This window comes from Lycorma delicatula, chromosome 7 (genome assembly GCF_047948215.1).
Source record: "Lycorma delicatula isolate Av1 chromosome 7, ASM4794821v1, whole genome shotgun sequence".
Lineage (NCBI taxonomy): Eukaryota > Metazoa > Arthropoda > Insecta > Hemiptera > Fulgoridae > Lycorma > Lycorma delicatula.
The window spans coordinates 144736563-144750027 of NC_134461.1; the positions used below are offsets into that span (position 1 = coordinate 144736563).

The 13465-nt window shown below is 27.9% G+C and overlaps 1 protein-coding gene across 1 annotated transcript in view; it reads right to left on the reverse strand.

The window, feature by feature from the left end:
* Nup98-96 (nuclear pore complex protein Nup98-96) overlaps window positions 1–8184 on the reverse strand; it is a 135470-nt gene extending 127286 nt beyond the window's left edge. The window contains exons 1-2 of the mRNA XM_075371814.1: window positions 8019–8184; window positions 1576–1782 (exon numbers count right to left, since the gene is read on the reverse strand). Of these exons, the coding sequence (XP_075227929.1) occupies window positions 1576–1782; window positions 8019–8028 (217 nt within the window). The 5' untranslated portion in view covers window positions 8029–8184. The remainder of the gene's footprint in view (window positions 1–1575; window positions 1783–8018) is intronic.
* Window positions 8185–13465: the final 5281 nt, after the last annotated feature.

Genomic DNA, 13465 nt, shown 5'->3' on the forward strand with positions numbered 1-13465 from the left:
CCACTTTATCCAATGACAGTTATGTGTGATGTGTCATACTACACAGTAAATTGTTGGTAAGTTGTTGATGCCATTTTTAGTTTTCCACATCTCCATTAGGTTCCACTCAAAGTTTCAGTGAGATATACATCTATTGTTGCCTACTTCACTCAACAAAGTAATGAGATTTATGAAAAATGGCAAAAAAGAGACTTGTATGATGGTAAATATAATTTTCTGAATGGCAAACCCATACAGGAGACTAAATCCAAAAAGCTGGATAATTATAGTTAGTTTCATAACAGTTGAAACTGATACATTGCTACAATCTGAAACTAAATATAACAAAACAGTGGGTTGCAGTCAAGGATACTTGCTCCAGAAAAAGGAGAAAACCACTACCAACAAAAAAGTTGATGATCACTGTCTTTCTGGATGCTCATGGCCAAATCATCTTCATTGACTATTTGCTCATCTTCAATGACCATCTGGAGAAAGTTAAAATGATAATTTGACAATATTAGTCATCTTTTCTAGATAGTCTAAATGATGAAACTACGCATCAGCTTACTCTTCTCCAATTATAAGAGCAAAATTGTCACATAATTTTGCTTTGGAGAATACTGAAGGATGCAGAAGCAATATAATATGGGAGAACAAAAAATAGGATTTCAAAAAAAAATGGCATAAAAGAATAAAAATGTTTAAATATCATGCTAACTTCAATTTAATAGATTTTCAATTTCAAAGTTTATATTTCATAATTGAAGAGAAATGATAAAATGTTTATATAGAATCTTGGAAAATCTGAAATCTTATAAAAATCAGTCTATGAAAAACAATCATGGAAGGAGAGACAAATACAATGAGCTCACAATTAAAATATAATCTCAGAAAGTTGATCATGTGCAAACATGCACTTTTCTCTTCTTGATTTACTCCAAATTGCAGTATTATATTATATGAGGACATAATACATGGATATGCTTTAAGGAAAGCACAAAACAGATTCAGTCATTTTCTTGCAGGAAACCAGGCTACTTTCTTAATTTCTTTTATGGATTGTCACCTGTACATTTTTAGTATAATAAGATTAATTTTTTTATAAAAGTAGATCTGTGAACCAAGGATTCTCAAAAGACTAAATAAAACAAAAATTCAAACAATCATTCCTTTACAGCAACCACATTTTTAAAATAAAATTTCAGGATGAATTAAAGTACTTAATAATTATCAAAATTCTGAAGGAATCTAAGCAAATGGCTTTGCAATACAGAAGAGAGCTTTTGACACAGATGATTTAAAGATAAGTGTAATTATGTGAAAAAGATTAGTTCACAATTATAGTTATTTTATTCTATTGGTATTGGTCTGCAGCATTCAGTGGCTACAAAAATGAAAACTTATTACAATAACTTTAATAAAGAACAACAAATTTGTTTTTCTTTGTATAAAAGTAAATTTGTTTTTCTTTGTATGTAAAATAATTAAATTTTCCTTTATAAAAACTAACTAATCCAAATCTTTCCTAGTTTTATATACATTCTTTATGTTTTTTGATGATGGAAATTATTAATATTACACATTAAATCATACCAAATGATGGTTGCGTAGTCTGTGGCTGTCCAAAAGCAGGGGCAGGAGCTGTATTTCCAAATAAACTACTAGTCTGAGGTTGGGTCGTCTGACCAAATAAAGAACCAGTTGAACCAAATACTGGAGCTGTGAATGAACTTGCTGGTTTGCCAAATGTGCTAGCCTGTCCAAAAGGTGTTGTGGTAGATGCAGCTCCAAATCCACTTCCTATAAAAAAAATAATCAAAGTTCATAGACCAAAAAAACTTAATTATAAATATAAATGATGAAATATTTCTGTAATCAGTAAAGTTTTGTTTTAATTTTCAGAATCAATATAAGTAAACTTTGATTAAAAAAGTTTTTTTTTTAAAGGTTTAAACTTTTTTTTATAAACGAAGTTATTTGTTATTGTAGGATGATTGTATTTTTCTTTTTTAAATGAAAAATTAAAAAAGTACAGCCACTGGTAAAAACAGACAATTTGATATTTTCAAGTGCGTTATAACTTTTTTTGTAATTAAAAATGATCTGAACATTTTTTTAACATGCAGGTAGTATGTTGTTTACATCTTATGAACAATTACAATTGTGAAATTTGGTTTGATAGCTTGAATGATATTAGAAATTATTCTAAAAAAAATCTGAGAAAATGAGTCAATATTGATATAAGGATGCTAACCTTGAAGGAGACTATAGTTCACAATTCATACTTAGGTCTACTGATGGATGATGTAGATGGGTCATTAAATTTGTCTCCAATGACTAATGATACTCATAACATTTGACTGAAAGAATGCATAAGATATGACACATATCATTTCACAGAACTGATGTGCATCAGATTATTTTACAGATGTCACTATTGTGGAGAGAAATTTGCGATTATCAAGAATGGTTATCCTACAATGTTTTTGATATGTTTGTATGTGTTCCTCAATAAATAAGAAAAATACTCATTCAAATGAAGTCTCTCTCTCTCTCTCTCTCTCTCTATATATATATATATATATTTTTTTTTTTTTAAACTAAATATATATTTTTTAAACTCTCCCTCTCTCTCTCTATATACATATATATATATATATATATATATATATATATATAGAGGGAGAGTTTAAAAAATATATATTTAGTTTAAAAATATTAACTGCAGAACGTGCTTCAGAAATTACAAATTGCATAGCTTTGCTTGAAATTGAAATGAAAATTTTGGTAAGATGGTTCTTACTAAAACACCATTATGCCAAACTGCCAATTTGACCGTGGAGTAACATGAATTTTTTGATGACCATGTATTTTCTGTGGTCTAAGGTCTCTGGGATTTCTTGCCACTAATTTTTATTTATGTAGGCATCTTACACAACCCACACCACTTCACCCTTATATAATCTGCTTAGATCATATTGTGACCACATGTATAAAACTTGAATTTAATTACATAAAAATTCAGCATAATTTCTGCAATAAATATAACAAGAACGAAAAGTTTTTTATCATAATAAGCATGACTTTTTTAAAAATTTAAATCAAAATGGCACTGCTGATTAATGCCTTTTAAGAATTTTTAGCATAAAACTTTCATTGTCTAGTTTGGGTACACTAGCTATCATTTAATTTTAAATACTATGTCTATATAATAAATAAATATATATATAAATTTATTTTTGTAAAGTATAAACAGATTTTTTTTTAAACAGATATATTCTTAATGTACTAACAAATTTTAGAATGAATACTGATAAAATAAATACAAAATACTAATATTTTATTCTAGAATAACTTGTACTGCCTTGACAACATATAAACATTAGATTACAATGAAAATATTTTGAAGGTAAGGATCAACTAATAATAACATGCAAAATCTTGCTGGGAAATCAGATGTATGATTGATCAGCGGATTAAAAAAACCATTATCATGTCAAAATTAACTGATCAGTCATTTTTAATATTTGATTTAATGTCTGTATAAATTTAAGTTATACTTAAAAATCAAACATACATAAATTTAAAAAAAAAATTCCCTACATACATAAATATATTAAACAAGTACAACTAATTTGTTACAAGTAGCGCAAGATACAGAATTCATAAGAAAGACATACATTTAATTAAATTGAATAAAATAATCCTAAAAACCAACAGAGTTTTCATAAAGATAATTACCTGATTGCATGATTTATATAATTTATTTTATTAAAAAAGCTGACTATGCTGTTGTTTACTAAAAGTGTATTAATTTTTAAATCACAATCAAACAAAAAATAATGAGCAAATTACTTATTTCATGAATTTATCTATTTCTTATTAACTTTAAATTTCTTAATAACAATGAAATAAAGCAGTATTAAGTGAATATTTATTAAATAATAAACCACAAAATACTAGCCTACATTATTATTGTCACACTACTACAAATTTTGATACATTTTAATCTCATTAAAGGAAACATATGATGTCATTATTTAATCATCTGTAAATTCTGTTTACCCTTCTTTACAAAAAAAGAAGAAGAAACCAAACATGAACATTAAAAATAATTAAATGAAATTCTTATAGACAGAAGGTATACAATTATTCCATCTTCATTCTTGATTCCAGAAATCATAAACTTGTTTTCATATTGGTTAAAAAAAAAATTGAAATTAATTGGAATTTATTGGTTAAAATTATAACAGAAAAATATTTCAGACATATAAAATGACTGCATTTTAATTTTAAATTAACTTCTATTTTTTATGATAAATAGTATTTTTTCATCAGATTTAATTTTATAACATTTATATTTTACCTATATTACAATTACCATTTTCTTTATTTTTTTCAATGTCTTGCTTGCTAAACATGATAAAACAAGAAGCATTTGACAGCAGGATGAATTTATTCAACTAAGCTACACCTGGGTTATAAAGTTAATAGAACAAATATTATTAAATCTTAGAGGAACACTTTAATTGTTTAAAAATGCTTTAAAATAAAGACTAAGATGAACAGGTAGGCCTAGTATCAATTTAAGTAAAGAAATAATAGTAATTAAGACAAAAGGTCAGGCGGACAACAAAATCAATAACTATGCACATCTATAGCAGCACAAAATAGGATTAAAGACAAATTTCCTCCTGCAAAAAAATGAGTAAAGCCTACAATTACTGTAGATTTTGTATAACAAAAATTTTAATGAGGAGCTACTTATTGTGTTAATAAAATGAATACATGCCATTTTAGAACCTTCTAACTTCTACTACTAGCACTCCAATTAATATTCGCTTTAGACAAAAATCTTTATGTTCTTGGAGTTTGCTTTAGCTACCCTCCAATGTTTCACAATCATGTAAGAGAACATTAAAAACCCCCCAATTTTGTTTCCCTTGCTTTAACACAACTTTTCAAACGTTATAAGGACTGAGGAAATGTAACACTGGCTTTTTTATATACTGTATTCTTTATGTGTTCTAACATTTCTAGTCAACAACTTACAAGGTGGATTGCTCAACAGTCTCCACATCCTACTCTGTTCTGTAACGTAAAATCTGGTAATTATTTAGAAAGTTAATGCATATTCAAAAGTATTGGCACATGTTATTACAGTCATTGTTTAACTAATCAATAAACAAGAAAAGTGTCGCTCTACCATAGTTTTTAAATTTAGTGTAAATACGAACCCTTTACACAAGTTATGTTCCTTGTTAAGTTACACAGTACCTCACCAAAAGTGTTATAATTCATTATTGTAAAAGTGTAATATATATTATCGTATTAATCAGTTATTGTATACAATTATTGACTACAGCCTAATTTAGTCTAACAGTCATCAGCAAGAGAAGGGAATGTTAGGTTATGTTCGTTGATATCGTACAAATATATACACTCGTAATTTAATCACATTAATGTTGCATTATAATCTATCAATAACTGAAATCAGTCAATACAAATTTCAATGACATATATTTAAGAACAAATAAAAAACCTTAGATATGGATAATCCATCACCAACTATGGCCCAATTGAAATACACTTAATCAAAGAAAGGAAAATTATGAAAAATCCTAGGCCCAAAATTCCAAAACAGAAAACTAATCCATATCAAAAATAAAACTATACAAAAAAACAAAAATTATCAATGATAAAAAGAAGAATCAAATTCTACAGACCATCCTCAGAATGAGAGCAAAAGGACTGACCAAACAATTCTTTGATTATTTCCATAACAAAAAAAAACCAAACCAGATTGGTTCAAGCAAACAAAAGAAGATTTAGTAACAGAAAGCATGCTCTAGTACAAAACCAAGAAGTACACGAAAACAAAGTTCCTTGCCAAAAACAAAAGTAAGTACAGATAAAGAATATTATGAGTTAGTTTTTGATTTTATGTTTTCCTTGTAATAATGATAATACTTGCATAATGCAATAATAGAGTCTAAGTGTTTACAACGAGATATAAAAAATACAAATCTACATTTTATTATAGATAATATCAAATGCTTTTCTAAAATAAATATAATCACCCTATCAATTTTTTTTTAATATTGATATAATATAACCTGTCATAAAAAAGTTATATTTTAATAACTTCTTAATATAAAAGGTTATTACATTTTTATCATTTAGGTTTAAAATCTGTAACCATAATAGCCCTAAATTTGATTTTTTATTAACGCTGGGTACTGTAGTTTCACAATTTAATGGCTGTGTTTTGAGTTCTCTAAATATGAGTTTGTTTTTTCCAGGATATTAAAAATAAATTTGAATGCACATGCCATTGGGCATGTTCTGTGTGCCAATGCAGCAGGGACATGCTGGGCTTACAAAAATTCAGCCAATGAATACCTGCATTACAGAGACTGGCTAATGTTTACCCGTTCACTAACATTTTAAATGATCTTTTATTTATTTTTGAACAAATTATGATAATGTATTTTAACTAGTAGTTATGACATTAACATCACTTATACATACAAAATAATGGTCATCAATAATGAAACACTTTATAGATAATATTTTATCATCAAATCTCTACTTAAATAATCACTCAGAATCAATATTATTTTGTACTTTAATTGTAAGAAATAATGTTCAATAAATAATTAAAATTAAACATTCAGCTAAGATATTTTTAATTTATTTTTAAAAAAAACAATTCAAGCAAAAATCTTATAAAATTCCAAAATTTTACTTCTTTTAGAAATAGAAAAAATACAATTTTTTAAAGTAAAGATGTAGCTTATTAAAAGAAAAACTACTTATTTCTACCAAACCAGAAAACAGAATTATTTCTACCAAACCAGACAACAGAATTATTTCCACGCAACTCAGCACAAAACTAAAAAACAAATATTTCTCTACTTATGGGTTTGAATACCAGATGGTGGATACCGGTGTATTATGGTGGTTGGGGCTCAATTAACTACACATCTAAGGAATGGTTGGTCTGAGTCTGTACAAGACTATCTCATTTACATGTCATACATATCATTCTCATCTCATTCAGTCATTGGAGGTTGCTTATTTACTAGTTGAACAGATTGCAACATTTACACTAGGGAAAAAATAACTAAAAATATATTAATTAATAAAAAAAGAATTTGCTTTTCTGCATCTTTATTAATGTGTACAAATAAATATGTGCTCAAATGACTTCCATAAATAACTTCTACAGTCTCTCTCTTCTTTTTTCCACTGTATATTTCAACAAAAATTATTTTACTCAGCTCCTTCACTTCATTACTATTCTTTCGGGAAAGTAATATTTTAAAACATTAATAAGGGCCTTTTAACAAAATTTTGTTTATAATATATATTTTCTGATGTTGTACTGATAAGGTTTTACTGTTTTCCTTGTTCAATCTAGATAAACTCTGGGATAAGTTAGTTTATTCAATGCCCCATTCCTGATATGACCATCATTTATTATTATTTATCAGTTGAATAAAATATTTATTTACTACATTCATTTCTTTAATCTTTCCTATAAATAAATGCAAATACATAAATGGAAAAGTTACTATTTAAATACATTTCTATAACATATTAACAGCTTACATCAAAATTCATTATCTCTTCTTAGTTAAAAAAAGTAGTGACGATGCGAATGTTATGCAATGAGCACCACTTTCGCATTGCGCCATATAGCAAAATATCAATTTTCTCAATGATAACTGTTAATAGTAAAATACAAACAGTTAATTATAATAGTAATTTAAACGTTTCAAAACAGTTAATGAAATATCGTCCAAAGAAAATTGCAAAAACCCATCGTGTTTTGAACGATTTAAAAACCTAACCTAAAACTCTAAATACAATATTTCTGAACGAAGAAAATCACTTAAAAGTACCAAAATATTTCTTAAACATGTATAGCACATGTGTTCACAATTAATTACTGTAAATCTCATTTTTAACATCAAAACTGTAACCATACAAATTCCGAGGTAACGGACGGAGTAATACAAATAAATACTTGCCTTGAAACATGATTCTCCGAAATCAAAAAGAAAATTTTAAAATAGTTCAAACAACTAAAAACTTAACGCACAAAATTATTTAGCCAACACAGAGTTTCATAATTATTCAAAAAATTTAAACGCCTAATTATGCTAACAAAAACAACTCAATACGCAATCCCTATTGCCTTCAATACCAACTTAACGAAAAGATGCAAGCTCAACGCATAGTTAGTTTATAATATTATATTTAGATTTGTTGAAATGCACATTTAAAAATGTTTATAATTTATCTACATAAAATATTTGAGTCTAAAGAAGTAAGTAGTCGTTTCAAAACAAGTCAACATTTAATTTACAATCGGAAAATCAAAAAGTTTACCCCCACTTTAAAAACTATCTCCGTATTTAAATAAATCACTTAAGTATCGTCTATAAACTATTTATATATACATTTATTTCATTTCATTTACTTTTCTAAAATCAGGTATTATATTAGTTCGTGATTTTATAATTTTCAGTAGAAAAATAAGTAGGTTGTCACTAGTGGATAGTTTGTCTATTCGTAGAATATCGTGACAAAGTGCGAGAACATTTAAAAATTAATATTTCTATTAAATGGTACATTTTCTTATAATAGCCATTTGAGCTAATTTTCCGTATACTCTTCTATACGGTAGCATTGTTAGCAGTGCTCATTTAAAAAGGTCAGGAAACATCTTAAATAAATAAAAAATTACTGGCTATCTGACCAATTATCAATGGTGGCTTCTAGAGGGAGCCTCAGATACAATTTCCGGCAAGGAAATTTTTTTATAATTTCATCCAAATCATCCTCATTAAATTCGAGTATAATACATACAAGTAAGCTATGCTAAACTAAAAGAAATGATAGATTAACCACAAAAATGCTCGTTTGCAGTTATAATTATCAGTCATTGCCATCATCTGCAACGATCTTTTTTAGCAACCAGATTATAAATCTGAATTTAAGACACGAGGGTCATTCAAATATAAGCCGGAATTTTGCCGCGAGGACCGAGGAAGAGCAGCGAATGTGAGGGCGCTGCGGGTAGTTGGATGTGTATCGAAAGTAGCAACCGGCCAGCTATTGTCACGTTCTCACGACGGAGCAGACTGACTCAGTAGGAGATAACGTCATCCGTTGCTCAACGAATTATAATACGATTTCTCACCAACGAAGATCTCAAATCCTCTAAAATTTCAACTCGACTCGAGGCATAGTTCGGAGATATTCCCTAATCAAACTCAAACGTTTGATTAGGTCAAAAAATTTCGAAGTGGCCGTGATCCACCGAAGACCGAAAGTCACGAACGTCGTCCGCGGACCAGCATCAATAATGAAAACATTCAGGCCGTTCGTGGTCTTGTGGAAGGAGACCGCCGCTGAAATTGCATCAGAGATGGGCAACTCTTGGTTGTAGCACTTTGTAACAAAAAAGTGTAGGCGAGGTGGGTTCCACATCTTTTCACTGAGCTACAAAGAAATGTTTGGACATATGTGAGTGGTTTTTGAATAGCTTTGAGGAAGGAGGAGAGGCAATTTTGAACCATATTATGACCTGCTACGAAATTTGAGTGTTCCACTACATACCACAAAGCAAAAAAATAAGTATTAAGTGGTGGGGAGGGAGCTCCGATCAAGGCCAAGAAATTTCGTCAGCTGGAAAAGTTCTGGCAATTGTGTTTTGGGACTCAGGTGATGATTTCCTGCATGAAAAAAGGATGATAAATGTGGCATACAAATGCCAGTTGTTAGATTAACATAAGGGCTGCTTATCGCAAAAAAAGATGCCGACAACTGATTGACAATGTCCTCCTCCACAACTTATTGCCATATACAGCAGCTCAGAATTGCAAAAATTCACTGCAACACATACCGTAAATGTCACGTTGTGATTTCCACATATTTGGTTTGTTGAAAGACACTTTGGGGAAAGATTCAAAGACAATGCCATAGTCGAACATTATTTGCACAATTGGTTGTTAGGCCAGTAATTTTGTTTCTTTGATGAGGGTGTCAGGAAGCTATCTATCCAGTAGAGAAAATGTATTTTTGTTGATGGAAACCATGTAGAAAAATAAAGTAATTTATTTGTAATTTTATGTATTATCATTCAAGCTATGTAAACAAATTCCAGGTTATTTCAATAAACCACGTAAATCTCATATCTTGCACCTACAGAAATATTTTCTTGGGATCCCACATCATCAATTTGTAATTTTCAGAGTTGTATTATCAAAGCCTGTAGACTAAAAACTATAAAATATTAGGAAATGATTTTAGACAAATAATATACAGAAAATCATCTATACACACTCTGATGGTTAATTCCACCTTTTTTTCTATTTATATAGAAACAGCACATGTTTAAATTATGTTTGTTCATATTTAATTACTTTTTATTGTATCCTTTGATGTTTATATGTAAGATTTTCTTTTTGTTCACATGCAAGTGTTTCAATAAAGTAGTTTCTGTAGTGGAGTGAAATAATTTTATATGTTCTTTGTATTGCTATGAAAACCAGTACTTTGTATGTCCTAAATAGAGCTTGTTTTTAGCAAGAGCAGGCTAGTTTGTGTACCAAAGATGTATAAAATTTACTGAATTATTTGTGTGAATGTTTTACTGTTACATTTTTTGTGGTTCTGCATGCTATAATGAAACCTGCTGAATTTTCATTTATTTTTTTTCATTTTTGTTGTTAATGTAACTGAATATTATGAATTTGTATTTATTTCATTTTTTATTCTTAAATTTGTTTATTGTGTGTTCTCTTCTATCTATTTGCTTCAGCTGTTACATTATTGCATCATCCTTTGTGTAAGGAGAGGAGGAGAGTTGCATCCTTTGTTGATCAACATCTAATGATGATTTTAATTTGTATGGTTAATCTAGATAGTACTTTTTTAAAGAAAATTGTGTAGTCTTTTGGCATGGAATTAAATGCTGAAAGTTCATGTTGCATGAGGTGATTAGAAGAGTTGCATATGAATGTCAGTTGTGGTTGTTATCAACATGTTTTGCAATTGTGAGAGTCAAGATTGTTTTTTTTTTTGTACTTCAGACAACATTGCAAATAGTGGAAGCCATGAATGATTCATTGTAAATTGTAATATTTTATTGAACAGTATTGTTTACGCCAATGCATAAAGTAGTTTTAATTCAACTTGATATTTAACTTATTTTCATCTAAAATTTAACAGCATTTCAATTAAAATGAAAATTTCAACTATAAATAAGAAATTTTTCATACACTTGGATTTATGTATTCCATTCAACATATATATATTTATATATGCTCAGCTGATGTTTTCATTCATTGATTGTTTTCTTTTCACATATTTAAACCATGTTCTTCTCATTACACTTCAATCTTATTATAAGACACTACACAGTGTAAAAACTCTCTTGTTACATTCTCTCTAAATAAAATTAAGTTTTGTTGTTAAAAAATTCTATATTTCAATTAATTCTGAAGTATCTTATGTTATGTTATGATATTCATGAATCTTTATTGTGTGAACTCTGCTAATATTCTGTCATGTTATAATCCGTATGAATCTTTGTAATATTCTGTTATGTTATAATACGTGAATCTAAGTTGTATGTCAAAAATTCTGTAAATATTATGTTTGTGTTTTTTCTTATTTATTGTATGCTTCATAAAAATCAAAGGAATTCATGTCAACGTATATAAAATTCACAATTGTGAGATTACATTCTGTGCAAGTTAACAGCAAAAATTGTTTTTCATGCTACAGTAATTGTCTGTTAAACTTTCTACTATGTTAGTCCACATTACAATTCTGCGTAAGTGAATATTAAGATATTAATGTTAAATAATAAGGTAATTGTCCATTAAATAAGGTTATTATACTTTGTATCATTGTTATATACTTTGTGTAAGTTAATATATATTTTGTGTATGTTATTATTATATACTTTGTGTATCTCAAGGAAATATTATAGGTAAGTAAATTTACTTACCTAAATAAAACTGTTGTATATAAATTTATGATAATGCAGAAGTTTAAGTTTTTAAATATGGTTATATAATTCTCATTTCAAAAATAAAAAATAAGTCCAATTTTCCTTTGGCAAATATGAGCTATGTATATATTTTTATTTTAAAAATAAAAATATATACCAACAAGTATAATGAATCATAACATTTCAAATTATTACATAAGTCATGTTCAAAGTTACGGTACTTCTTTCAAACAGATGTTTACAAATAATTAGAAACACATTCTTCAGTGCAGTTACTGTACTGTGCTTGTTTTTTGTCATGTCAAATTCTGTGTTTGTGTATTTTATACTATTTAAAAGTGTGTTAATATCTTATATTTTAAGAGAAACTATGCCTATTAAAGTAATTGGTCCTTTTATTTTTGTCCTGTTTTTATGGCATAATTTTCAAAATTTGAATTAAGTGTCTTATATCAGTGGATCAGTGGGTAAGTGTGCATTCAGTAGATAGTGGTCATTGTATTTTATTTATACACTTCTGGGTTGCTGTTTTTGTCAGTGTGTTTACCGTTGGTACATTATTGTGTACCGATCTTGTGTACATTATTTTGAAAACAGCACAGTAACCTTCTTTCCTGAAAAATGTCAGCAAGTTTGATGGCTGATTCAAATGTTATGTATTTTCTGTCACCAGGTGTTTTGATTTGTTCTATATTTTATGTACCATGCGCAGAGGTAATTAATCTGTGACAGTAGTTTTATTAAACTGATTGTGTGACAACTAACATGCTTAAGAAAATAGCATACACCAATTATCTAAATGCAGATTTTCTGGATGTCCAGCTATCTGGATTGTTTACATCTTCACTAGACAATTTTAAAATAATATTCAAAGCTATCTGGATTGTTTACATCTTCACTAGACAATTTTAAAATAATATTCAAATAAAGCTTTGCTTTAACAGAAAATATATTTTTATAAAATACATAAATTTAGGCCTGTATTAAATTATAAAATTAACTTCTGCAAAAGTAATATATATATTTTAATATATTTTGGTGGAAATATAAAATAAAACACATACTTTCATTGCAGTACTGCAAAATTACAATATTACGTTGTAATATATAATGTAAAACTATTAATTTGCATTAATGATTTTATTTTATTAAATCATTTTTCTGAGGATGCCTTACCATACATCCTGCAAAAGTATGGTAAGAAATGTCTGATCAGTAGTGTAGATTAATTTCAATAAAATAATATATTATTAAATATATTTTATTTTACTTTGTGATAATTCAATTTCTCTTTTAATCATTTTTTGTAACGTTTTAAAATGACTTTTTATAAAACCAGTAAATTTTAATTTCTTTCTGATGATTTTTGCAAATTGACTCATTGGAGTTTGTATAATGTGTACTGCATCTGTTTTTTATTATATTACATGTAAATTCTGAGTATCTTTTTAA